Source organism: Prionailurus viverrinus, chromosome A2 (assembly GCF_022837055.1).
Source record: "Prionailurus viverrinus isolate Anna chromosome A2, UM_Priviv_1.0, whole genome shotgun sequence".
Lineage (NCBI taxonomy): Eukaryota > Metazoa > Chordata > Mammalia > Carnivora > Felidae > Prionailurus > Prionailurus viverrinus.
Window position 1 is genome coordinate 68,719,283 of NC_062562.1, and position 27,241 is coordinate 68,746,523.

The window sequence follows — 27,241 nt, forward strand, 5'->3', positions numbered from 1 at the left end:
GTAGCTGAGAGCAGGCAGCGAAGCAGCTGAGGCACTTCCCCGCGTTGCAAGCCCGAGTGTGGACTCGAAGCCTCTCCGAATCCGAGCCAGCTGGTTTTAACCTTCGCGAATTGCGCTCCCCTCTCCCCAAAGCCAGTGCTCGCTGAACCAGCAGCAGGATGTTTGCAGTGTCGCGCCCAGGGCTCTGAGACCGAGCCTCTGATACATTTGCATTCCTTTCTTTTAGGGCTTTTTGGCTGTCGGCTACACTGATGTGACCCCCCCTCCCCTTTTTGGAATGATGGGGATCTTTTTGGCGTATGTTGGATTTGTTTTCTTTTCCGTTTTATATGTACAACAAGGGCTCTCTTCTCAAGGTAAGTGTGTGCTCATTGGCAAATATACATTTGCTTGTGGAATGTGTGTGTGTGTGTGTGTGTGTGTGTGTTCTCTACATTCAAAGAACGGCCAAGGAGATGTGAGATTCTTAGCAAGTAACGGTGGAATAGTGTTCTGTTTGGCATTTTTCTTTAAAGTTTATTAAATAGTAGGCAAGCTAGATTTGAGAGCAAGCCTAGTTGGTGCCTGACAGTGAAGTGGGTTCCTGTGCAAGCGCAGACACAGGGGTGTGTGTGTGTGTGTGTGTGTGTGTGTGTGTGTGTGTATGTGCGCCTTGTATCTGTGTGCATGCACTGGGTAACCACTCATGCATACATAATCATCGCAAACAAACAGAGCTGGGGATGGGGGGCTCTCCATTGCCAGTCCTCAGTGTAGGCAGAATTGGTTTAGAGTTTCCTTTCTCTGGGTCCTTGCGACTTCGTTTGCATGTGTGTTTATCAAAGGACAGACTCCTCTGAGGACCCATAAAAAGGCACGACTTGCATCACAAACAGCAGCAGCCTGCTGAATCCAGTTGTTCAGGACTTCGCAGGCTGCAGTGATCATTTCAGCACCACGAACAGATCACATCTCTGCTGCCAGAAGACTGCATCACTTCTGCAAGCAGAAATGCTATCTTCCTCCTGGGAGCTGAAACAGAAAAGTCCTTTTCAGAGCCGAATGTCTTCTTTAACATCCGCTACTTCCTTTAAGTATAAATACGGTTCCACTTCGGTAGAGATCGTCTTGGTATTTCACAAAATTTTGAAAAGAGACACTGATGGTGCCTCTCTTTAAAAAGTGGGGGGAAGGTGCACCCACCCAAAATCAGTGCTACAGCCCCCCAGTCCTGTCCATGAGTGTGCGTTGTAGTTGTGCACCTCCATCACCCACAAATCTCCCTAAGACTACTTTCAGGGAAACATCGGTTCTTTGCAAAGTGTCCCTTAGACAAGATAAGAACAAACACCCAAAGCATTTCATGTTGAAGAAATGCCTTTGGGGAAAAGGGAACATTTCATTTTCGTGAGTTTCATCTTAACTCTGAATTGTGCAGAGTAGCAGTGTCAAGATCGATAGTGAAAAGACTGAAAAAAAATATATCTCTGGTGGCTTCAAAATAGTCTTTAATCTGAACTCAAATGAAGGGTGTGATTCTTACATGCCATGATGTACAGCAATTGGCAGCGTGATGGCTTGATGAGAACAAATACAAAGGTGAATCTGGAAAGAAAGAAATATTCGCAGCTTAGAACGTGTGCAACTTGTTTCACTGCTGTGGTCTTAACATCGCAATCGCTAACCATTGTTTTGATATATCAGGAAGGTGCATTTTGACAGGTAATCACGATCCATTCTCTGTTATATGAACATCCAGTTAGTCACAGATTGTTTAGAAACTTAGCGCAAGAGGCTCTCCTCATAGATCAGCTTGGCAGATTTGTCAAAAATGTAGCTCACTGAATCCCTTTGTAAGTTTTGGGTAATGCTGCAGTCTGACAAAAGGTATGTGGGCATCTTGGCTAACAGAGGGGAGTTATTTGGCAAGCTTGTTAGCCTTTCCATTATCTGGACTTCATCAACAACAAAGTTATTTAGGCATGATCCCAAAAATGAGACAGGAACGAGGCAAAGGAAGGGGGGTTGGGGAGCCAGGCAAAGTCCGAGATGTCACGGAGGGGTTTTGTTGCCCTGATTTTTAAGTCCAAGAAAAATGTAGCGAGCTCTCAAGGAAAGAGAAGCTGACGAGAGTGGTGTGTACATTCCAACAAGATGCATTTCTGTTTTGCAGCAAAATTCACCGAGTTTCCGCGGAACGTGACAGCGACCGAGGGGCAGAATGTGGAGATGTCCTGCGCTTTCCAGAGTGGCTCTGCCTCGGTGTACCTGGAGATCCAGTGGTGGTTTCTGCGGGGGCCCGAGGACCTGGAGCCCGGGGCCGAGGTGGCTGGTGCGCAGGTAACGGAGTCCCGTCTTCCGCAACGCCCCCCTGAGTGTGTCCCACTCACCCCCTTAGTCCTCTAGGTGTCCAGTTTAGGGGGCGCCCCCGGGGGCCCGCGTGGTTCTGTTAGCGCCACTGACGCCAGCAATACCAGACAGTGAGCAGGAATGTGTCCTGCTGATATCACATTAAAACCAAGGAGGACGTCCTGTTGTGGAGTCTTCCCCAGTTAAAACTGGGAATGACTTCCTCCTTTTAGTACTGGCGATGGTGGAGCTGTCCTTCCGGGACTGCTGTGTTGACACATCCCAGGACACTCTCCTCCCCTTTCCGGGACGGTGGGGTGGGGAGGGATTGTTCTGTGTCTCCATCACACACACACACGCGCGCACACACACACACACACACACAGCGTCAGTTCTCACGACTGAGGTTGTCAGAAAAGAGATTGGGGGAGGGGGAGAGAGAAGGGAAAAGAGGAGGGGTAAGTGGAGGCGGGCACGGGAGCGACGGAGAGGGGTAAGAAAGGCGGGGGCGGTGGAAAGAGGCGGGGAGAGAAGGAAAGACGGAAGGGAGAAGGGATGCGGAGTGAACGGTGGAGGGGCCCGGAGGTGACTCCTCAACACCCCGGAGAGGAGGGCGGAGGGGTGGGGTGAGAAGAGAAAGGGAGGTGTGGAGAAACGGAGCAGGGCTGGGAAAAGGAGGAGAAGAGGAAAAGGGAAGAAGCGGTGAGAGAGGAAAAGAGGGTCCGAGCAGAGATTGAACAGTTCAGCAAAAGAGGCGGCGGCCTTATCGGAGCGGAAATAAAAAAGAAAATCTGGCAGAGACCCCAGAGAGGGGTCGCAGGCTGGGCTAAGACGCAGAATCCCGTCCCCGTAAACTTCCACCCGCGCCCGCGCCCCCTCGCGGGCCCGGCGCGTCCGGGACCCACCTCCCCGCGCGCGCGACTCGGCAGCGCCCCCGCGCGGTCCCCTCCCCGCGCCGCGGTGGCCTGGGCCGCGCTCGCCCTCGTCGGTCTCTTTTCTGAATCACCCCACCGGAGACGGTCCTACCGCCCCCGCTCGGGGCTCGTCGGGCAGGCTCGACGCGGCCGCCCCCGGGACCGGATGGGGACCGTGGGGGTCCCGAGTCTGAGCGTCGTCTCCTTCTCCCGCAGGTGGAGCTGGTGCCCGACCGAGACCCGGACAACGACGGGACCAAGATCAGCGTGAGTATCACAGCGACAGGCGACAGGGGGCGCGTGCCTTTGTCAGCTGCCAGGCAGGCCCCAGGTGAAAATGAGTGAATTTTAGGTTTTTTAAAAAGCCTTTTAACTAGTTGTCCCCGAGAAGGGCAATGTCACGAACGCAGGACGAGAACCAGTCTTCCCTTTCTTATTTCACTGGGTCCCAAAAAAAATTGAAGCCGATTTAAAGATGACACAATAAAATTATTTACTTTAATATCGTAAGTATTTAAACAATTACTAAAGACTCATTTTGCAGGCCAAAGAGTGTGACGCTTTTTTTCTCACTCTTTTTTAACAGTTAAGTAAATAGTTGTAAGCCTGTAGCACTGCAATGCTAATCTTCATTCAAAATCATAGAAAGAATTATCCTTTAATAGGAAGTAAAACACTAACTTATGAAAATCTTCCTAGGCAGGAAAAAATTAAAGCATCCAACGGGATGTTGAAATTGTCTTGAAAACACTCAATCTTCAATGTGATTCATAATGCATGCCATGTATTTCTAATGCCAGTGCTCAAAATCATATAAAGCCAAACCCAATATATTTATAAAACATAGTGGAGGAGGTTGACCTATTGAAAATATCAAGATGTATTTCGACTGTCCTGATTATTACTTTTAATAACTCTATGTGAAATTAGAAATAAAAAGAAAATTGTATCTTTTTACTACACCACAATTGAAACCTCCTACAATCACTTTATATTGATAGAACTGCCTAGCTCATTCATAAATAATAAAGAAGATTCCATTACTAGAAATGAAATAGTTGTATAATCAGTAAGTACAAGGTCTCCTTAGCGTATATATGTGTTTAGGAATTCTTTTATAAAACACTGATATATGTAAATTATAAAATACATGTATTTTATAAAAATACATAATATTTTATATATTCTATAATTTTATAATATGAAACTAATATTTTGTAAAATAAATGTAAATGTATAATCTAAACATGGAAGCAAATATCAAACAAAAATAAGACATAAACCAAAAACTACAATTTACCTTCATAAACTTATCGACTTTAGAATATTTTAATTCAATTATTATGCTATCACACAATTATTGTTTTCACACGATGCTAGAAAGGCTTACGGGTAAAATTAATTATTGACAATACTTTTCTTAAGTATTTCATTTTACATATATATGTGGCTGGATTGTTTACTGACTAGTCAGGTTTCACCCTTCACCCACGACTGTATCTTCCAAAAAGCGGTAAGAAAAATAGCTTCCCACATCCTGAACTAAGGAAGCATGCGGTTAAGAAACACGGTCATGCACACAGCTACTACATACTGCGACTAACAGTATTATCTATGCCAAAGGTTAATAAAATCTAGTGAATCAGCAAAAAATTCTCGTTATAAACTGAGGTAGAAAGTAGTTGGTTCCCAGTTTACCTACAAGGTGACCTTGGTCATGTCATGTGTCTTAAACCAGCGGTTGTTAACAGAATTCTCAGGTATTCTTTTATGAAACATTGTGATAGCTTCACCTCTTGGAGATGCAGACTTAATGTTTCCACATTAATCCAAATGAGACCATTTTCTAACAGCTCCCTAGAGGATTCTAATGTGCAATCAGTGCTGAGAATCACGGATCCAAACCCCCAAATCTCAGTTTACTGTAAAAAAATAATCATATAAGTACTCCAACTATTTCAAACTTTATTAGGAGACTCAACTGACTATATTTGAAATGATTAGTCCCCATTATTTTTATAGTATTAGTATATTTATAAGTAAGTTTGCATACAAATAAATACATACTATGGTTATGGTTCAACTGTTGGAAACTGTATACAACTCTGTAGGTAAAAACAGATGAGCGCTCCCCAAGTTTTCTTAATTACTTGGGGCATTTGAAAGTGTATGCCTTCTTCACTTCTTTCCCTGCCTTTCAAAATCATCCAAGGCCTTAAATCCTGGGTGTCTTATGAAATCCATCATCCGGTCAATCATGGATAATAGATGATGTATATAAAATCTAGCTGGTCTGATAAAGACGCTTATGGATATCTATGTGTATATGTAGATTTGACATAATATAAAATTATATATAATCTTACATATTACAATTATATATAATTTTGCTGTTAATCTGGCATCAAAATTATTAGAAGAAATAAGAAAGCCGGTTTCACTCTTGAAAATCAAACCAGCGTCTGATTGATGGCCTCTCCAGTTCCAGTAGCATAAAGACCCTATCATGGCCAGAAGAATGTACTCTGCCCATAAGACCAGGTGATATTAATCTGCACCCCAAGTCATGCCACCCCATGACTGTTGGTAAGCCTGCACCAAACATTTGAGAAGAATACTTAATATTTAAGCCTTGTGTCACTACCTTTAGTAAGGCATCCCCAATGTGGGGATAAAAACACATTCTCACTTAAACCCTGGTGTCCCCAACAACATAGTTTTGTGATCTCTCAGAGTTGTAGCCTGAAGTGATGACAAGAGGCGGTGCAAACTATATCCTTTACCTTATTATGTCCGTGTTTCGTTCAACGGAGCCAACCAGGCGGAACCTGGAACCTAGGATCTGGGGACCACACGGCTGAGAGACTCTGGCGTTGGCCGGATTGAACTAATTACCCCATGATTTTGTGAAGCCAGTTGTTAGTGCAATGGGATAAATACGACCTTCGTATTTGACTGTTGAGAAAATAAATAGCTCTCTGACTGTGGCTACGAGGCTATTAAGACCCTTTCATTTTCCAACATTAGCAAGCTTAGGAGCACGTATGGGAACAAAATCATTTGATGTAGCACTTTTTTTTTTCTACCTGCAATTTTTCAGACAGTGAAAGTCCAAGGCAATGACATCTCTCACAAGCTTCAGATTTCCAAAGTGAGGAAAAAGGATGAAGGCTTGTATGAATGCAGGGTGACAGACGCTAATTACGGAGAGCTGCAGGAACACAAAGCCCAGGCCTACTTGAAAGTCAATGCCAACAGCCATGCTAGGAGGATGCAGGCCTTTGAAGCCTCGCCCATGTGGCTGCAGGATATGAAGCCTCGCAAGAATGTCTCACTGGCCATTCCCAGCAGCATCCACAGCTCTGGCAACCAGCGAATGCACTCCACCTCCAGCCCTCAAGCGGTAGCCAAAATCCCCAAACAAAGTCCACAATCAGGTATGGAAACCCATTTTGAGCCTTTCATTTTACCACTCACAAACCTTCCCACAGGAAGATCGGTCAAGTAGAGTAGACAGGTTTATGTATGATGGTTTTAAAATTGGAGACCTAGTGCAGTTGGAATGATGACCAGATGAAGCACGCGGGGCCTTCCCAGAGGACGTGAGTCACCCCGTTAGTCTCTGGCCGTGTACACGTCCAGAGGACCTAAGAGCTGGACTTTTTTTTTTTTTTCCTTCTGTATTTACACCTTAGAAGAACAGTAAATCATGTCATGTTGGTCGCATTATAAATGCATGTTCATTTTCTCTACAGATTTGTGTATCGATAATGGCCCAAATTGAGACTTTCACTTAATCAAAATGTAAATGAAAGAGACAACACATTTTCAGCGGCCCCTAGCTTGAAGGCAGGATTGTTCTCCAAGGGCTTTTGATTTTGAAGGAGAAACTTCAGCTGCCTGTGATGAAAGTGATAATGATAATGGGAGGAAGTGAGGGGGGATGAAAGGCAGTAAGTAGTGCAGAGTTTCGGCAACTCCCGCAAATGTGCCTTCGATGCCAATTTAGGAGCTTAGTCACACATTTCCCAAGTCAGCTGTGCAAGTTAAAGCTGTTCTGAATAGCATTAATTTATGCAATCACTCAGCCAATGGAAACTCATTGAAGTTTTAACCTTGATGGGGGATAAAGGGTTCTTGGAATGAGCAGTCCCCTGCACGACCCCGTGACTGTTCTGTATTTTGTTCAAACACTTGACGTAATATTACAGGATGCAGGCAGCATAAAAATAATTTATCGTTCTTTAAGTTTTTCCCTTCACCGTTTATCATTGAAGAAGTATTGATACTACTATTGGTAGTAGCAAATGACACTGCTAACATTCAAGGTCACTTTAGCCGTCAAATACAAAAACCTGGGCATTTCATTAGGATAATTTCAGATACATGTGTACATATATATTAAATATTTGCTGGTGAACAGCACTTTTAGGATAATGTGTGCCAACCTAGGCTTCCTTCTTATTCATCACGTGCTAATGGATATGATGTGTGGAGAGCTTGACTCAGGGTCCCTGGGGGTTTGCATCGCCTTTAAATGTGGGTGAGTTTGCCTTGGTCCTGGCAGTTTCTGCCAGTCTGATGAATAAATAGCTTAGCCCCTTAGCCTCTCTAAGGCTCAGTTTGTGTGGCTTTGTCTCATTTTCCTCCTTATCATCTCTTTTGTTTCCCAAGTTAAAAAACAAGACCACAGCTAGAATATATATGTACATATATATGTACATGTATACATATGTATATACACATATGCATATGTAACACACGGAAACACACACACACACACACCCCTAGTGGTTAGAATTTTTGTATCCATTATTTAATAGAGATTCAATGTCTTTGGAGACATTGTCCCCCTCCCCTTCATGCAAAGATAAAAACAGAAGTAGACACTATATGCAAAATTAGAGTAGCCTCAGCAGACAGTTTACAACCTTATTAGGGAGAACTCCAAATCATGGAAGTGAAATTATTAGCCTACATAGACTACTCCAAACTAGAGATCATAAATCTGTTCCACTGAATAAAATCAAATGGGTTACCTATTCCAATGGAGGATTTTAAGCATGGAATGAAATGTTCTATTTCTAAATTATTTACTTTTGGATTAAGTAACGTACTCTCAAAATAGCTAACTTGCCTTAATATATTTTTCTCAGTATTGTGATTGGAGCTAAATGGTAGAACTCTAGATATCTTCTAACAGTTTTCAAGTAGGAATCACCGCTTATTTTCCACCACACCACCAGCTTGACTTGTTTTCTCTAAAGCAAAGTGGGAGAAGGGATGCTGACTTCATGGATATGCATCCATGGATATGCATCCAGATATGCATGGATATATGCATATGGAAGAAAGGATGTAGACTTCATGCATAAGCATCCAGATATGCATCCAAAGCCATCTGCTTATAGCAAAGATTAATATGAAATATATCCAAATCTTTCATGTCTATGTTTTTCTACCAGTAGAAATACTAGAAAATATTTTTGATACATTTAGTAACATTTTTTAACTACTTCAGAAGCTGGGGTTGCCCAGCCACCCATTCTATATGTGTGTAAGTTTTTGAGCTTGCACAATTATTGTATACAATACAGTATCTGGGATGGATATTTATATAGTAGATTCACTGTAACACCTACATCCTGATTTATAATTTTGCTTTATAATTTTCCAGGTTATGTCCAAATAAAGCTGATTTCAATACCCATGCTTCATTTATTCACTCTCCATCCTTCCAAGAGCTTCTACGCCAGGCACAATGACACAAAAATGGGAGACATACTTCCTCTCTTTGTGAGCAAACACAGTATTTGTAAATTCCATTCATCATGCATCTTTTTTTTCCCCCTTGTTCTATTAAAGGCAAGACATAATGAAGACACAAAAATTAAAATCTTGCTTTTACAGCCAAGATAGTAACCTTTTGTCTATTTTCGCTACCAGGAGGCATGCTTCATCCATGGTACATAAGACACTGTAACATTAACCTGGGTTACAAAAGGCTGGTTTATCTGGCCTTTTCTCTTCACGATAGTCTTTGACTTGGTTGAGTAAATTATTTAGGCTGAATTACTCAACTCTTAATTCATAGTATTTTTCTGTCAAAGGATTTTTGTCTCTCTGTAGGACAAGCACTAACTGAAAGTAACTCTGTATATATACCTAGATATAATGTTCAAATTGTCATACAATTATAACCAGTTATCCTAAAAACAGAAATATACATGAAAAAAAAAAGATGAAAAAAGAGCCTATTACCATCTACGTATCACAAGATAAAGATACATTTAACTATCATTTAATATAGCTAGTCCCATTTTTCCAAAAGTTAGTGAGCATGTGACTGGACCCTCCGGCTTTAAACTGTTTATCTTTATGACATCGCCTTTCCAATTCACTTGATTAATGCACAATTAAAACCAAAATAATGAGGGAAAATGATAAAGCAAATGGATAGACAAAACCTGGCTTTTGCAACCCCTTGTTTTCTCATTGCCAGTTCTTTTGAACTTCAGTTTTGTGCACCCATAACTGACATTGAAAAAATGTCCTGTAGATGTTCTGAGGAGGAAGAAATTCCTGATTCTACTTCCATCTTCACAGGGAACACCCAGACGTACTGGAGCGCTCGCACCTCCCCAAACACCTCCCTCTACACACCCTTGTCTACTTGCTTCTTCCCGTCTCATCCCCCTTCCAGGAGCCAAAGGTGCCCCCCACAGGCCACCGTCCAGTCCTCCCTTTGTCCCTCTCTTCTTTCCTGGCTGCTGGACCCCTCCCCATGCCTGGAAAACTGGCAAATTGGACTGAAGGCACTAGCCGCCAACCACCATCCGGCAGGGGGCGCCGGCGCCCACTCCGCCTTCCTAGCACCTCCTTCCCTGCCAGCCCTGCAGTCAGTCCCCAGCCCAGTCCCCTCACCTCCCCTGTCTTGTCCTGCGCAGTTGCTAGGAACATCAGTCTTCCCGTGTCCTCTTGATTGGCTGGTAGAGTTTCACGTTTGTTGGCTTCTCCCCAAAACGCCTCTCTTGAATGTAGACCTCTTCCATTCTCAACTCCCTGAACTTCTCATCCACTGTTAGGATTTCCACTGCTAACTTTCCCTCAGAAAACTCCTCCACCCCTGTTTCCAGTTCTGATTTCTTTCTGGAGAGCCAGACTGCGGTTCACTCTGGTCCCCCAGTGCATCTCCACATGTGCCTTCTACAAGCACTGTGGCAGGGTAGAGAGGGCTGCACCTTTGTTGACTGCACCCATTGACACCTGGGGCCTTTCCTCCCTGCCCCCCCCCCCCCCCCCCCCCCCGCCGCCCCAGCCCGGCTGGCATGAGACACTTAGACAGGAAGGTGTAAGATAATGTTATGCAAGCACTGCAACACCCAGTCGAGAGACCTAGCCTTTCTGTTGTTGGCTTTCTAGCTTCTGCTGTTGGCCTCTTAGAAGCCAGGCGTCATAAAAGGACAGCTACCTTGAGACCGCCTTACTGAGTTGACAGAAGCCCAAGCGGGCCAACCTTTACCTTCAGCCCTCACTGCTATTTCAACCAGCACCTTGCAGCTGAGCCCAGCTGACATTAACTCCTGAGAAATAATAAAGAGTTGTAGAATGGTTTGTTTCACAGTGATATCTAGGTTAGGCCCCCAAACGCAAACAACTCAAAACTGAGTTTATTATCTTAGCTTCCTCACCAAAAAGAAATGTTCTTCCTCCGGGGTTCCCCAATCCTTTTAACAACATGATCACCATCCACAGGTCTTGTGGAAATCTTGAAAATGTTCTTATTTCCTCTTCTTCCGGTTGCCATAATGAATCAGTTATTTAGTCCTCCAAATGGTCTCTTTAAGATAACCTTGAACAACTGCATTTTTTTTCCTGTTCCACCAATAGAGACTTTGTTCTCAAGATGGAGCCTGTTCACTTTCAGCATCTCTTGCAACAGCTCCTAATACTTTGCCTGTTTAAATTCTAATGCATCGAACAGATCACAACAGAGCAAGGATGATATAATTACTATTTCCAAAGCACCATGGCAAACTTGCGTGGTGTAATTTCCAGCCTTGTTGCTCCCGCTTTCCCAATCCTCACGCCCATAATCTTCTTAATTGGTATTTCTGCAACATTTTCAGATACTGTTTTACCTCTGTGACTTTGCAACTGTGTTTTCCCTGCGTGGGCCCTTCCCTCTTTGCTGAGTTCCTACTCAAATGCAAATTCTTTTATAAAGCTTCCTCCTTTGTCTTAGAATTGGTTGTTTCCTCTTTCAGGGCTCAAAGCAACTTGTTTACACTTAACTTTGAAGCCATTGTTGTGCCTTGTAGTGTAGTGTAGGAATTTTTCCTGGGGCTTTCCTCCTTTCCTGGCTGGATTCTGCCCTACTGGGAAGCCTCAGGCTCAGGGGATAGTCGGTCACCCAACTATAACTCGTAGGCTCCAAATATTACAATTTGCATTTGCAATCCATCAGGTGCCTGGAACAAGTGGAGTTCATGTTTGCTGGAGGAAAGGGAAACAGAGAGGGACAGTAAATCTTTGTTTTTGTTGTTTTTTTCCTTATAATTATATTTGCATAAGTACATAATACTGCCACTATTCCAAAACTGAACGAGACTCTAAAACAGTGTTTCTCAAAGTGTAGTGCAGACGACCTAAGCCAGACTCACCAAGGGAGCTGGTTAAAAATTCATATTCAAAGACTCCACCCAGGACCTACTGAATGAAAGTCTGAATCGAGAACCAGAAAGAAGTATTTTTATGTGCAGCAAATTACGAAAATCATTAGCTGTACAAAGTTCTTATAGGCGAGGAAAGAATTTTGTATCGTTTCCTAGGAGATAGGCATGCATGTGTTCGATGCTACAAAATCCTTTTTTTGAAACTGGCCTTTGGCCATCGTTTATTTTCCAGTGTAGAGATAGACTTGTGCAAAGCTGTTCTCTTCACTCCCGTGATCTGCAGCTGGCACTTACAGGAAATCTGGCCATTGGTTAAGGGGTAGTTCTGTTTCCGCGTGTGGAGTCTCTAGTCACTCAGCAGGGACGCTGATTCTCTGAACTCCGAAATATGATTGTGTTTTCACCAGGAGGTGAACCTGAACACTGAGAGGCAGCTGCCTTGCTACAGCTGCTAGATGCCAAGAGCTCCTGGAGCTCCCCTGCTGCCGATAAACATGGCTGCTTTCCAAAAGTGGCCAGATCTAGTAAGAATGATCCTGAAACAGGATTCAAAGCTGCCGGTGGGGGTGGGGGTGGGGGTAGGGGTGGGGGGATGGGAGGGGGCAGCTGAAGGGCTGAGGGGCTTGCAGGAGATTGTTTTCCTCACTTAAAATATGAGGAAATGGTGCGTTGCATCCAGGTAGAAAGCCCATGATATGATTTAGACCTCAATGTTGATTTTGGTTTAAATGATCCAACTTGGCTGCTTACACAGGTTAAATTAATTTGATCATCGTAATTCTATCAGTTAAATGGCTGCTATGTAAATCAAGTGTCTATGAATAAGATGAAAAATAGATTTGAGGCAGTGCTTTAGATAATACTGGCCAAGGAATCTGCTCGAGCCATGTTTGAACCGGAATTATGTAGATTAAAAGTCTATACTGGCTAAATTCTCTCGCAAACCATACTTCACTCATTGAAATTCAGTACCTATCTGGCTCTATAAAACCAAGGGCCAGCTATATGTTGGGAGGGCTTTTCAATGCACGACTGGACACATTAAGGTTTACCTGTGATTTCCAGGAGCTCTGTAATTACGGAGCCATAAAGCAGAATTGTCAGGGTTCTAAGCTCTTGTCTCTAATGATTGCATGATCCTTGAGATTTCAGAAAGCTGCCAGAGAAGCAGCTATCTGGATAGATGACCAAAGGTTTGAGAAGTTGCTGGAAAGACTTAGTTCGGTTGGCCAAGGTAACACACATCTTAAAAGAGAAAATGCAGGGTTCCTTCTCCCAAGGATCGCTGCTGCCACCTATAGCTACCACAGGTGCATTCATATCAGCTGCAAGGGGTAGAAATAAACAGGAAGATGTTCCTTAGACCTTCTGCCTCTTGCCTTGGCATTCACCAGCAGGGGCAGTAGGCACAGCACTTAAGGAGGACGTCCGTCCCCATCTCATGTCCATCACTCAAAGCTGGTCATGTCTCCATATCCTCATTTATTAAATGGAAACTATGGTATAATCCTCACCGAGTTTTGAGGATTCAATGAAATTAGATACAGAGAGAGCTCGGCATTGATCAAGCCCTCAATAAATGATAACTAGTTGTTGTATTAATAAGACTGTTGTGGCATGTGCGTTGTTATTATGATGATGATTATTAGGAACCGTGAAGTCCTGAGAGTACATGGTCTACACCACCTGGCTCCACTGTGGCGGAGTGTGTGTATTGAGTGTGTGTAGGCGATGAATTAAAGAAGGAAGACTGAGTCTTCATTCCTGGCTCATGTTTTGTTGTGCATAATTTCAGAACTTCCTTTTTTACTCTGTCACAATGCCATTAGTTGATGATAAATTTCCCCCTAGATAACCATACTAAATATATTGGCCACCAGCTGTCTTGCCCAAGGTTGTAACTAGACCCTTATTGTAAAGTATAATAAAACTCCAAAGGATTGTTAGGAATTTGAACTGTGTGGCCGGAATAAGCAACATGTATTTGGAAACCACAATTATACACCTCAGCTGCTCTTTTCATTAATTTCAAGCTTTCCAAAAATGACCCTCAGAATTTTTAAAATTGTAAAATAATTAAACATACATCTGAAAACATAAACAAGTGAGACTAGTTAAAAGCTTTAAAAAGAGAAAAAAAATAAAATGGATTTAGGTAAACCAATAACCCTCAGCTTGTTTGTTGAGTGAGCTGTGTACAAAATATCTCTGAACCTCAGGAGTCATTATTTATGACACTGAAATATTAACACATATGCCCTAAGGGTCATTTCCAGCAGTAAGTGACATGATGTATTTTAACTACAGGGTAAACCTGGCAGTGATTGGTTCCTTTTTCTGTACCTACCAGATATTGAAGCATATTATTAAGTAACTATGATTAAAAAGGTAGCAAAGGAACTCAAATATGAATAGGGAAGAAAGAAAATAAGAAGCCTGGGAAGCCCTAAAATTACATAAAATAATATCATACTGATGAACTAAAAAATACAAGAATTAAGAAAGGATTGATTTAATTAATAAGTGACAAAAGGAAACATTGTCATAATTTAGGATATATATCCAGATGAACTCAAATTAATTAAAGAGCAGAGCAGAAAATAATATCAATTTTACATATACTATGATTATGTACTCCATTCTAAATGACTTAGAGATAGCAAAATACACTTAAACCTATTTGGGTGTGGACAGCAATACCCAAATAGAAAATATTTGGGGCAAAATAATAATTCTCAACAGTACCAACAAAAACGAAAGATATACAGTATCTAGTTTTCTTTTTAAAGACAATAACAAGCATTCTAAATATGAAGACCGTTGGAACACTTGGTTCAGAGAGTTTAGGTTTCAATAAATGAATAAATATGCTCTGTCTTTGGATGGACGATCTCAATTTAAAAAATGTCAAGTTTTTCAAAAGTAGTTATAGACTTGATGCAGTCTCAGTCAAAACCCTAGTCTTTTTTTCAAACTTGACACATATAATCTTGGCAAAGATTTTTAGAATCAACATGTATCATCAAGGTTACAAGGACTCAAGCATTTTGGTATATGATTACTTACATGGTGACTTGGTACTTTCCTTCTGGAGAAAAATTTATCTGGAAAGATCAGTCACAGGGCTTTAGATTGTGTGGCCCACTTGTGCTTGAAGTAATATTCCTGGGAGGAGATTCCAGAAAGATCAGTGGGAAGTAGGCCCAGACCCATGCTTATTACAGAGGTCATCCCTAAATTGGAAATACTCAAATGACCAACAACAAGGAAGTTACTTAATGAATGTGTTAAAATGTTAAAACCATACAGTGACTGTTACACAGCTTCTAAAATCAAGTTTTAATGAAACTAGGTAAGATTCAACACATAATATAATGTGAAAGATACAGGACAAAACATTAAAGTCAAAAATATAGGATATAAAACTTTAAATCAATCTGAGATACTTGCATAGAAAAATGACAAGAAATATATGAAAATGTATGTCTGAAGTCAAGATGTAATGATTATTTTTAATGTTTATTTATTTTTGAGAGAGAGAGAGAGAGAGAGAGAGAGCAGGAGAGAGGCAGAGAGGAAGAGGGAGACACAGAATCTGAAGCAGGCTCTAGGCTCTGAGCTTTCAGCACGGAGCCCGACGCAGGGCTCAAACCCACAAACTGCAAAATCATGACCTGAGCCAAAGTAGGACACTTAACCGACTGAGCCACCCAGGCACCCCAAGATGTTATGATTTTTAATTGCTTAATTATTTTGTGTGTATAATTAACATTTATATGGTGATAATTTATTACTTTTGTTATATTGGGGGGAAAAACACATCATTTAAAATTTCCCAGATTTAAAGATAGTCCAGTGACAGGCAACTCATGACAGAGAAAACAAACTAACAAACAAATAAAATATATTAAACAAATAAAAACAAAAAGGCAAGGTAAAATAATGGTGTATGATTGTGGAGGTCATGACAAATTAAAAACATATACACACATGCATGTATGTGTACGTGCACATATTTATACACACGTCCACACGTGTGTGCACACATACGTTAGAAGTCCTAGCATGGAAGTAGGAATTCTCAGAAATTCTAGTAGCATCAAAGTTAAGAACACTGCATCTTATTTCCTGTGAGCTGGATGGATAATCTGACCGTCAAATTATTATTTTTTTATTTTTCTGAACATAACGAGTGCGATCTTGATAAATTTATTTTGATGAAACTAATCAAACTCATATAAAGTCCATAAGTTACATATCATGCAATCATTTTCCTCTCAATAGCATGACTCATTCGGCCCCCAATTCAGAGGGATTTCAGAGTGATGAATAATGGTGCAGTCATTGGGGCTATCAAGGAAAATTAGTGCCCCGGAGGATTTATAAATGATAATTATGTTTTATTTAATATGTCTTTTAAAAAGCCTGAGAGAGCATTTTTGCATGAATTTAGAACCCTATATGTATAAAACAAACCCAAGACAGGTTAAACTCTTGGTGTTTGAACTAAAGCCAATGGTAAAACTAGGCGTTAGGATTCCCTATTCCGTGCAGCTGATGACTGTGGAGCTGTTGAAAAAGTAAACTGCAAGAAATTACATGAAGCAATTTTATTAACTTCACAGGCAAAAATACTTTAATAAAGATTAAGTAATGCAATCACTCTATATTTTAAAGTAGACAGGTCTTAGGCATTGCGCAAGGAGGGGGTCTATTATGGGACTGCTTTTTTTCTTGTTTTATTTATGTTTTGTGTTACAGACACAATCTCAGCAACATCTTCTTCAGCCCTGGAACACATTTGAGCTTTAATTTTTCTGATTAAATAACTTTATTAATTTTTCTCACTTCTCTTAGCAATGTAAATGGTTAATTTTGAAAACCCTACATGTAGGGAGCAAACAATAGGATCACAAGTACTAAATAGAAAGAAAAACCCTTTAGAATGTAAAAACTCAGTTTCAAACAATCTGAAAATATAAGTATTTTATAGATATGAACTATGTCTAGATATTTTTGGTGTTAATGCAGTGTCTAAATATTGTATTTAGCATGTAATTAGAGAGAGAGAGAGAGAGAGAGAGAGAGAGAGAGAGGCAGGGTGTGAGCAGGGGAGGGGCAGAGAGAGAGGGAGACACAGAATCCGAAGCAGGATCCAGACTCTGAGCTGTCAGCACAAAGCTGGACGTGGGGCTCGAAGTCACAGACTGAGAGATCATGACCTGAGCCAAAGTCTGACATTTAACCCACTGAGCCACCCAGGCGCCCCAAGTTACATGATTTTTTTATGTAATTCAGTCAATCTATAAGAAAAGAACCCCAGGTTCCTTATGTATTAATGGAGAGAGAGGATTAGAAATTACAATTGGACCATGCTTCATTACATACCATGACAACAATATTCATGTATTTAAAATTGTGTAAGCGGTCCTGGCAACTACATATTTTTCTTGTATGCACATGCCTAGATAAAGGGGATTTTAAATGCTTCAACTATCTCTGTTAATTACATAATTCTGATGGCTAAGGTCATTTCTGTTCTGAGGATAATTTGTAAAACACTATAATTTAGATAATTTTGAAATGGCTGGATTAAGGAAAAGGATAAAACCATGGGCTCAAATTTAGAAAATATATGGGTAAAGTCTCAAAACATGTTTCTTATGTTAAAATAGGTGTGTTTTCTGAAGGTATATAATTGATGTTTTTCTAAAAAAGATCTTAACGTTTATTCATTTTTGAGAGACAGAGTGTGAGCAGGGGAGGGGCAGAGACAGAGGGGGACACAGAATCTGAAGCAGGCTCCAGGCTCCGAACTGTCAGCACAGAGCCTGGCATGGGACTCAAACTCATAAACCCTGAGATCATGACCTGAGCCGAAGCTGGATGCTTAACCGACTGAGCCACTCAGGTGCCCCAAGGTTTTTCTACATCCTATGGGCAGTAGGTACTCAAATAATTTTTTCCTCAAAAGCAAACATTGCTGTACAACTAAAATGGATTTTTTTAAGATTTTTTTTTCCAAATGTTTATTTATTTACTTTTGAGAGAAAGAGAGAGAGGTAGAGAACAAGGAGGGGAGGGACAGAGAGAGAAGGAGACAGAATCCCAGGCAGGTTCTGTGCCAATGGCACAGAGCCAGATGTGGGGCTCGAACTCACAAACCATGAGATCATGACCTGAGCCTAAACCAAGAATTGGACGCTTAACCAACTGAGCCACCCAGGCACCCCAAAGGTGATGTTTAAATGTAGGCAAATTACTGTGTAAATTTTGTTGAAATCTTTACTTTTCAATTTATGTAAGAGGATAAGTGAAAAGTGAAATCACATTTCCGCAGCTATTTTTCTTTCCTTGTCTTTCCTTGACTTCTGTTTCTTCACTCTGAGTGCCGCAGTTGCCATTTCTGTAAAAATATGAGATGTGTTTCTTTGACGAGAAATTCTTCTCTGGTGATGTTAGGGGAAGGGTGATCTATAACAACAGATTCTTTATTTCACCAATTAGTGAATGATGGCTCAAATCTGAAAATACAGCTTTCTTACCTCTTCACTTAGTAGTCAATAATTCTAGCTGTGGTGCACTCTTATTTTTTAATGTTTATTTATTTATTTATTTATTTAGAGAGAGAGAGCATGAGAGCTGGGGAGGGACAGAGAAAGAGGGAGAGAGAGTAGGGCAGGGCAGAGAGAGGCGGAGTGGGGGGGGGGGTAGGGAGAGGGAGAGAGATGGGGAAAGGGGCAGAGAGACAGGGAGGGAGAAGATCCCCAGCAGGCTCTGCTGTGTCAGCATGCAGCCCAGCGTGGGGCTGGATCTTAGGAACCATGAGATCGTGACCTGAGCCAAAATCAAGAGTTAGATGCTTAACTGACCGAGCCTCCCAGGAGCCCCTGTGGTGCTCTTTGTATCAGCTTCCTCACTCAGGGCAGACAGTCATAGCCTACCCTGACGCAAGGTCATTCCACATTGATCCCAGTTGTCTTCATAATTTCCTCTCACATTCCCCAAGTTGAATGTGCTTATTTAAGCTCTTTGGGAAAGGTGGCGTTGTTCAACAACACTGTCAAACTGCAACAAAACCACATGTGTGTGCAGTCCCTAACAGGGGGTTTGTGATCATACCAACAAGATGTGGATTAATATCTACCTTTGTGTTATGAATAAAGAATAAGCTAGTTAATAATGAAAACATACATGCAGGAAGGATAGTTAAACTCCGTGGGTAAAGAGTTGCCAACCTCTCTGCAGCATTTATTTATATACTGGTGGATGTGACGCTAATAATAAATCATTCTTATTCATGCATCAAAGGAGTTATTAAATGCATGTAGTATTAAAAACCTCACTCTGAGAACATTTTGTTTTCCACTAATTTATATTGTTCTCCATTCCATTTTGTCAAAACAGCTCATATTTCCTAATATTTCTAATAGGCAGAATTGAGAGAGTCTAGAGTTTTCAGGCATGAAGAATCACGGGAGGAAATTATGATGCAAATTACCTTTTGGAGTGAAACAGAACTGGTTTTGAATGTCTGCAGCACCACCCACTGGCTGGGTAAACTCGAGCACAGAGAGTCAGGTCCTTAAGTAGCAAAATGATTATCGTAACTTCATGGGATCCCAAGCAGAGGTCAAGAAATAACAAACGTTCAAGAAATATTAGCTGCTGCCATTGTAATCATCATCCGGTCTGCACCCAAAGCAGTCTTACCTGGATGAATGAGTTACCATGAAAGTGGGTTGTGAGATGCACTATGGCCTTAGCAGGTGGGAGGCACCATCGCTTTATATGTTCCTTCTCAAGTCAGCGTACAAGGTAGGTAGAAATCCTGAAATCCTGCCAAGGCTAGATTCTCGAAAATTCTGTGGTGAATGGCGTATCATCTCGTCAGTCAGATCTTGAGTACTTGGGCAACTTCACTTCCCACCCCCTCCCCCAGCTCCAATAAGAGGCCTCATAACTAGAATAGAGGTGTAAATTTGCTGACGAAAGGAACGCAGGAAAGGAAATTTAAACAGCTAATCTGCCAACATGCTGGGGCACAGTAAAATAGGCAATTTATGTATTAGGTCAAAATGAAGCACACTTCTTTTAAAAAATGGATTTCTGGAAGAAATTGGCACTGGATCTGTAAGAATTCTAATAAAAAGATATTCTTTTCAAAAAATTATAGGATAAAATCATTCTATTATTTGACCTTTCCCCTTAAATAGTGATTTAGTATGTGCAAACCTGAATAAAAATTGCATTAAAAGCTAGCCCAAATTTTCTCACACAGCTATTTTCATTTCTTAAAACTGGAATCTGTAATAAAAGAGAAGTATGTCAAAGGGTATGTCTGTTCCCAGAGCTGTAATGGACACTCATGCTTTATAAACTTGGCCTTCTTACAGACAAAAAAAAAAAAAAATCTTTGACAGTTGCTTCCTTTTTTTATTGGAGCATTTTCATTTTTAGGTTTGTTCAGATGATAAACCTTGCTAATATTCACTTTCACAAAATAAAGACTGGAGTAAGACCGTGGAGCCACACAACTGGAGACAAATTGTTTTCTTTCTCTTTTCTTGTTCCTTTTAATTCCTGTAGATACTCAAACAAGAGAAAGGAGAGAATTATGCCCAAATTTGTAGACAGATGCCCTGAATTGCGATTGTTCTTCGTATCTAAACCAATGAAAAGTTGTACTCACATAGGAAATTAATCCATCAGAAAATATTCACGGCCAAGGAAAAGTGGATATTTGAAGAGCTGGTAAAATTGCGATGGGATAAAGTGTCTAGACAGTTGTCTAAACGCTCCACCTGGTTCTTTGAATTCAATACCCATAGCCTCTTCTAATGCTTTTTCCTGGTAGACAAGTTAACTTTTTTAGCCCTAGGCTATCAATCTGAATTAAACAACTTGGAAAAAAGAAGTTCATTAAATTTTTTTAAATGCTTAGTTTTGAGAGAGAGAGACAGAGTGCGAGCGGTGGGGAGGGGAAGAGAGAGAGGGAGACAGAATCTGAAACAGGCTCCAGGCTCTGAGCTGTGAGCACAGAACCTGATGCGGGGCTCGAACTCATGGACCTCGAGATCATGACCTGAGCCGAAGTGGAACACTTAACTAACTGAGCCACAGAGACACTCATGGAAAAAAGAAGTTCTTAGAAAGAGGAAGGCATGGAAGAATGATGGTGGAGTCACCTTTTACTCAAATGTTTAAGTTAATCTGGATGAACCTTTAAGCTGTAAAAGTCTATAAAACGAAAAGGTTAAAATACTATGTCATTGGACAGTTGGTACACTATACAGAGCAAAACAAACTTTACTTGTTATTAATATTTGGGAAAACTAAAAGCCTGATGATGTTTTAATATCCAATATTTATCAATTTAGAGTTGGGAAAGAAACTTTAGATCAAACTTTTTTTTTTTTTTTTTTTTTTGCTCTGAAGTATGTTACGGCCAGTGCATTTTCTCTGAAAAGATTAGTGTATATACAAATAATAGCTTCACATCTTGATGTAACAGATGTGGAGACCATGGAGCAAGGCTGTTTGCCTTAGGGAGTTTCAGAAAAAAAGGATGTCCTTTTTACAAATTTTTTAAGGTTTTATTTTATCTTTGAGAGAGAGAGAGAGAGAGAGAGAGCGCGAGCATGAGTGGGGGAGGGGCAGGGAGCAAGGGAGACACAGAATCCGAGGCAGGCTCCAGGCTCCGAGCTGTCAGCACAGAGACCGATGCAGGGCTCGAACCCATGAACCGTGAGATCATGACCTGAGCTGAAGTTGATTGAGCCACCCAGGTGCCCAATCCTTTTGTTGGTTGGTTGGTTTTAACATTTATATATTTAGAGAGAGAGACAGAAAGAGAGAGAACGTGTGCATGCGTGTGCACAGCAGAGGGACAGAGAAAGAATCCCATGCAGGCTCTGTGCTGTCACCACAGAGACTCACTTGGGGCTTGATCCCACAGACCACCTGACCCAAAATCCAGAGTCAGACCTGCTTCTGGGCAGGACGCTTAACCCATTGACTTGTGTCCTTCTAAGCTGATCTGACTTGCCTCCCTGTTCCTTCATTTCTGTACTTTACCACCTATCGTCCATGTAACTTAGGGTGAGTTATTCCAGGTCGCTGAGTTGCATGTTCTTGACCTGTTTGTCTACTATACAGAACTGTCTAGAGGGCGAACTAAGACAAGGTATGCAAATTCCCTGACACATCGTCGAGGCCCGATGCATGGTAGTCATTTTGGGAATTGATGTGAACGAGAAGAGTGATGCCGTGTTTTTAAATATGCCCAGTGCCTTCCAGCCTCCTGACCGTGGGTGCCGGAAAGAGATGGCAGTACAGATGGACTAGTTTAAAAAGGAAGGTGCTAACAGGGAGCTAAGTTCTTCCATCTGGCAGACACCTCAGAGGGGCAGGGCACACTTTGCCGTCTGGAAAGTTGTAGTGAGTTAAATGAGGCAGGAAGATGCAGGACTGAGCTGAACCCAACAGTGGTTTCCACCATGCAGGAGAACTGGGCACCATCTGCACGGGACTGCGGACAATGCCAAGGTCTCACTGCCGTGCCCTGATTGGTAGTTTTTCAGGTCGTTTTGTTTTTTTAAAAGCAATGGAGGGAATTTTTTGTTCTTCTCTGAAATAATAATTACGGTTAAGACAAAATATTTGAAGCCTTTCTTTTTTTTTTCTTTTTTCCTATTTCTCCTCAGCCAGACTCGTTTGTCACAGTCAGCCTCTTGAGAAATGCCTACTTGTCCACATCTCAGTGAAGGTGATGCGACAATGGGTATTGCATGAGGTCTAAAAAGAGCTGAGAATTGGAAGCTAGGTTCCTGCACTCCTTAGACGTCTAAGAAGATTTCTTAGACTTTTCCATTTGCAAAAATGGAGAAAATGTCTTGCCTGTCTTACAAAGGCGTGGGGAATTACACCTGAGAGAGACCATGGAAATCTTAAGCATAAAACCAAACGGAAGTCGTCATTATTAAATAGAAGTGAAAGGACATTACGAAATGGCATTCTGAGTCATAGAGAAATTTTTAAGTTCTATTAGCCTGCTCTTCATCCGGGCATGTTCTCTTGTGCATTTTCTTCACACAATTGAGATAATGATATCTCTTCTTTACAGCGTATTTTGTGTTGGACACAAAAGTTTTAAAATTCTCCAGGCATTGTTTTAGACATTGAGAGTCATAAAAAAAAATTGCTAAAGTTTTGCCCCTTGCCTTTAATGAGCTTGCAATGTAATCCGTGAGATAAGATATGAATATAATGAATTCTTCTTTCAGGGGTCAATGTAAGCCATGTTAAGTCCATTGGAGAGGCAAAGCCAATACACTGTGAAGTTCAGAGGGCGGGAGATAACAGCTAGCTGGTGCGGACACACAAAGTGGATGTAGGGTTTTTGAGGGGAAGAGTGGCTTAAATTCATGGTCCTATGAGGAAATAGCACGTTAACCTGCTTCTGGGCATAAGGCAGAAGAAACCAAAGAAAGCAAAATAGGCAGCCCAGCACAATGTCATACTAATATAAATAATAATAATAATACACAAATGGTCGCTAGGCTCAATTTTGAAAGCGTAGAACAAATACATATCTTGTTTGGGATCTTAGAAACGAGAGGGAGCAGAGGAAATTAGAACTCAGGGCTCCCGACGCCAGTCCAGGCTCTCATTACTTCACAAAAGTGAGATGTTTCTATCCGTGAAGATAAGAATAAAGCGTGATGAGCGGCCGAAGTTTGCTTTTTGCAAAATAATAATAATAATAATAATAATAAAATTAACACTCTAGAAAAGAGCATAACATGTTTGGTAATAATGTAGTACTCAGAATAGTGTACATCTGAATAGAAAGGACTATGACGATTATTTGTTAAAACTACACAGGACAAATGACAGCATTTAAGAGTCTTGTATTTTACTAAATCTTTGGGATTACAAAGATAAAGGAGCACATATCTCTTCATTCAAGACGTAAAACAGAAAGAAGAGAAAAACGATCAGTGATTTGATGATAAAATTGCTGTCGAATCTAACGTACAGGGGAAGGAGGGAAGTTTTACAATTGGCCTGACAGCAATACATTTCATTTAATAGAAATATGCTAGGAAATGCATGTACCTAGAGCAGATGAATGATTACAAGCTGAAAAACAAACAAATGCAAAAACAGTACCATGTTACAATGGCACATTGCCTGTGTGAGGGCAGTTCAGAAATTTAGTAGCCTTAAAATACTCTATGGTCTACAGTTGAGTTTCTTTCTAATTATACTACTTGTGTCAATCTTGTTTTAACTTGCACATGCTGGACAGAGTATGTTTGGAAGTGTTGGGTCGAAATGCAGTAGCTGTTCCCTTCATATCTTTTGGGGAATGGCGGGCTTAGACATCTCCTCTGAAGGGTTGACTATTTGAGAAAGGGGCAACATGGTACACACACAGGTTGAGCAAGTGTGAACCAACTTGCAGTGACCATGCTGAAAACAAAACTATTACTTCACACAGTACCTTCTCTGAAGAGTGAGTTGTTTTACTGCTCTTAGCATTTTTTAAACCTTTATTCAATACCCGACATACTTTGCGTCACGTCAAAAGCAGTTAGCTATTACTAAAGGAGTCATGTAATCATTTCTTTTCTTTCTTTTTTCTTTCCTTTTTTTTTTTTTTTGATTAAATGAGTCCATGTCAAAGAATTTCTCTTCAAAAGCTAACAAGAATATATATTTAATTTTGGAAAGCTCTGATGCTAACAGTTCTACATAGATTGACTATATTTCCCTTGCATGATCTTTGTGGTTAGAGCTGCACATGACCTACGCTATCACTTTTGCATTTTTGAACATTCTTACCCAGCCTGAGTGAAGGCACTCTCTGGAGACTCACCATTAACCTCGGGGTCTTCAGGCACTAGGTTTCTGTGTGGAGATACTGTGTTAAATATATGGCTCACTTACCAAACAAGACGATCAATGGCAGTGACCTAACCAAAAAATGGTAATTTTGGCCTACTAAATGTGAGCATGTGTTTTTGCCTCAATGTTTATCATTGCCAATGTGGACCTGAACATGCGTTAGCAGAAATGTTCCAAAGAGTGAATTTCCCTACCCTTATCCTTTCGAATGGTTTCAACCTTTCTCCAATTAAAAAAAAAAAAAAAGAAAGAAAGAAAGAAAGAAAGAAAGAAAGAAAAAAGAAAAAAAAGAAAGACAGAAAAAAACAAAAACCAAAAAAAATAACAAAAAAAAATAACGAAAGAAAATACTTTGAGCCTCATCACATTTTTGTCTTCTTACAAATAAAGGTATTTCATACATAATTAGCTAGAAGCTTACTGTACAAAATGCATGAAGAATAAAATACAAAAATGCAATGTAGTTCTCCCTCTTACATTCTCCCCAAGCTCTTTCAAAAATTTCCAACTCTTGATAGCACTAACTTTTCCTCAGATCTCCAAGATAAACAATTAAGAAAGATCTTTCTCTAGAACAAAATGCCCCTAACGCACCCATCCCAGAACACAATTCTCCCCACCCACGAGACGCCTGTTGCTCTCAGTGTTGGGTATACTCCTGTGGTTTTGTGCTTATGCGGTAGTAAAACAGGTTACGTGTGTTTTCGGTACCAATAGAGGAATAACGGAATGACTATAGGGAATGATCCGTAAAGAATTCCTTGAGGGAAGAGTATTTGGATTTGTTCCTCTCAGTGTTCCCAACCATGGGATGGCATTGTTTGAAAACAGACAAAACAAACAAGACCAACTTCCTGGGACTGAAATACTTTGTATGTGTTGTTATTTGCAGTGCATGCCAAGACATTCATGAGCACCAGAGCCAAGCTGGCGAGCTAATTAAATATATATATGTATGTGTTTAAAACAGCCTAATAAGGAGCATTGGAAATCTTCAAGATGAGCGAATATCTTATAACTTCTTCCGCAGGTGCAAGGATGATAGCTACAAGCCATGGACTTTCTGTCCTGCTTCTTGTTTGTGGCTTTGTGAAGGGTGCTTTGCTTTAATCTAAAGTGCTGACTTTTTTCCAATATCACTTTCTCTTCTTAAAGCAAAGAGCAAATCGCCTGTAAAATCTACGGAGCGGACAGCAAAGTTGACCCTAAACTCCAAGCACCATTCTGCACCCACTGTTCTCTAATTACCTACCCAAGGAGCGCCTGCTTCCGGAAGCATAAACGAAGAGGCTATCACACGCTTTGTTCATAACATTTTCTTGGGCAAATCACTGATCTTTTATTTCAAGAAAATTAGTGTGACGTGATAGGACATTTTCTAATAGCAAGATCTATTTTTTGTTTTCGTTTTTTCTCTTCTTTCGGCTGCTTAAAGCATCATCTCGCTGACTGCTCAGGGGTTGGCCTGAACGTCATCGATATAGTAAATATTTCCTACGGATACAACTGATTTCCTACTAAAAGACACATTATCTGCAGGAAGGAAACAGAAATCAAAAAGCTACAGAACATAAGCTATCATCAAACGAAATCCCCATCTTGGGGCAACAACAAAATCATCAACACTGCGTGTCAACAAGGAGAACGTTATTTTAAATAAGACATGATAAAAGAAGGATTTTTTTTTTAATTTTCTTCTTTTTTCCCTTGGATTTTTTTTTTCTCCTTCTTCTTGATTATAGTTTTTGTTCAATGGTGGCAAGTGCTGATTACGGCCAATCCCTGTCAATCCTGGGAGGTTTATATAAATACATTTTGAGTGTTCTATATTTCAATGTATTTTAATTCATTTTGCAATTCCTGTATATGCAAACTTGACAAATTCTGTAAATTGCTTCTAGTATGTGTGATATAACTTCAAAGTAGGTAGACTATGACCCTCATGCAAGCTGATTTTTATCATTATATATATAAATATATACATATAGAGATCTATATGTTGGGTCACCAACCAACTTTTTTTAGATAACACATTTGTTTTTCACTTATAATTCATATATTGGTGTGAATTTTGTAATGCATTGTTTCACTTCCACAGGTCTGACAGCTGCAGGTGGTCTCTGTTGCCCTCTGCTTCCTTCTGGAAAATGCATATTCAAAATTGTATTGGTCTCTGATAAATGAATTACTTTTGTTGTGTGTATGCTGTGTTGAAATTTGCTATGTTCCTTTATATATGGTGTTTATTGAGGTTTGAGGGTCTCTTGACTCTGAAGAATGTACACTTTCTGGTTTTGACAGCTATCCCCACATGATTATCATCATTATTGTTTTCAAAAAGCAATGTTGCTCCTAGAAAATTTGCCTTGGAGGTGAATGTGGAGAAGGTGAAGTGGTCACCATGATTCCCTA

General features: G+C 40.7%; 1 protein-coding gene across 2 annotated transcripts; it reads left to right on the forward strand.

The window, feature by feature from the left end:
* Window positions 1-277: 277 nt before the first annotated feature.
* Window positions 278-26,073, forward strand: VSTM2A (V-set and transmembrane domain containing 2A). Of its 2 annotated transcripts, none has more exons than XM_047850515.1 (5): window positions 278-356; window positions 2,153-2,319; window positions 3,459-3,509; window positions 6,343-6,679; window positions 25,985-26,073. In XM_047850515.1, exons 1-5 carry the CDS (start codon window positions 278-280, stop codon window positions 26,071-26,073), a joined length of 723 nt encoding a protein of 240 aa, XP_047706471.1. The 2 variants fall into 2 exon arrangements, with proteins under 2 accessions (XP_047706471.1, XP_047706472.1); XM_047850516.1 differs by lacking the exon at window positions 25,985-26,073 and adding an exon at window positions 25,860-25,939.
* Window positions 26,074-27,241: the final 1,168 nt, after the last annotated feature.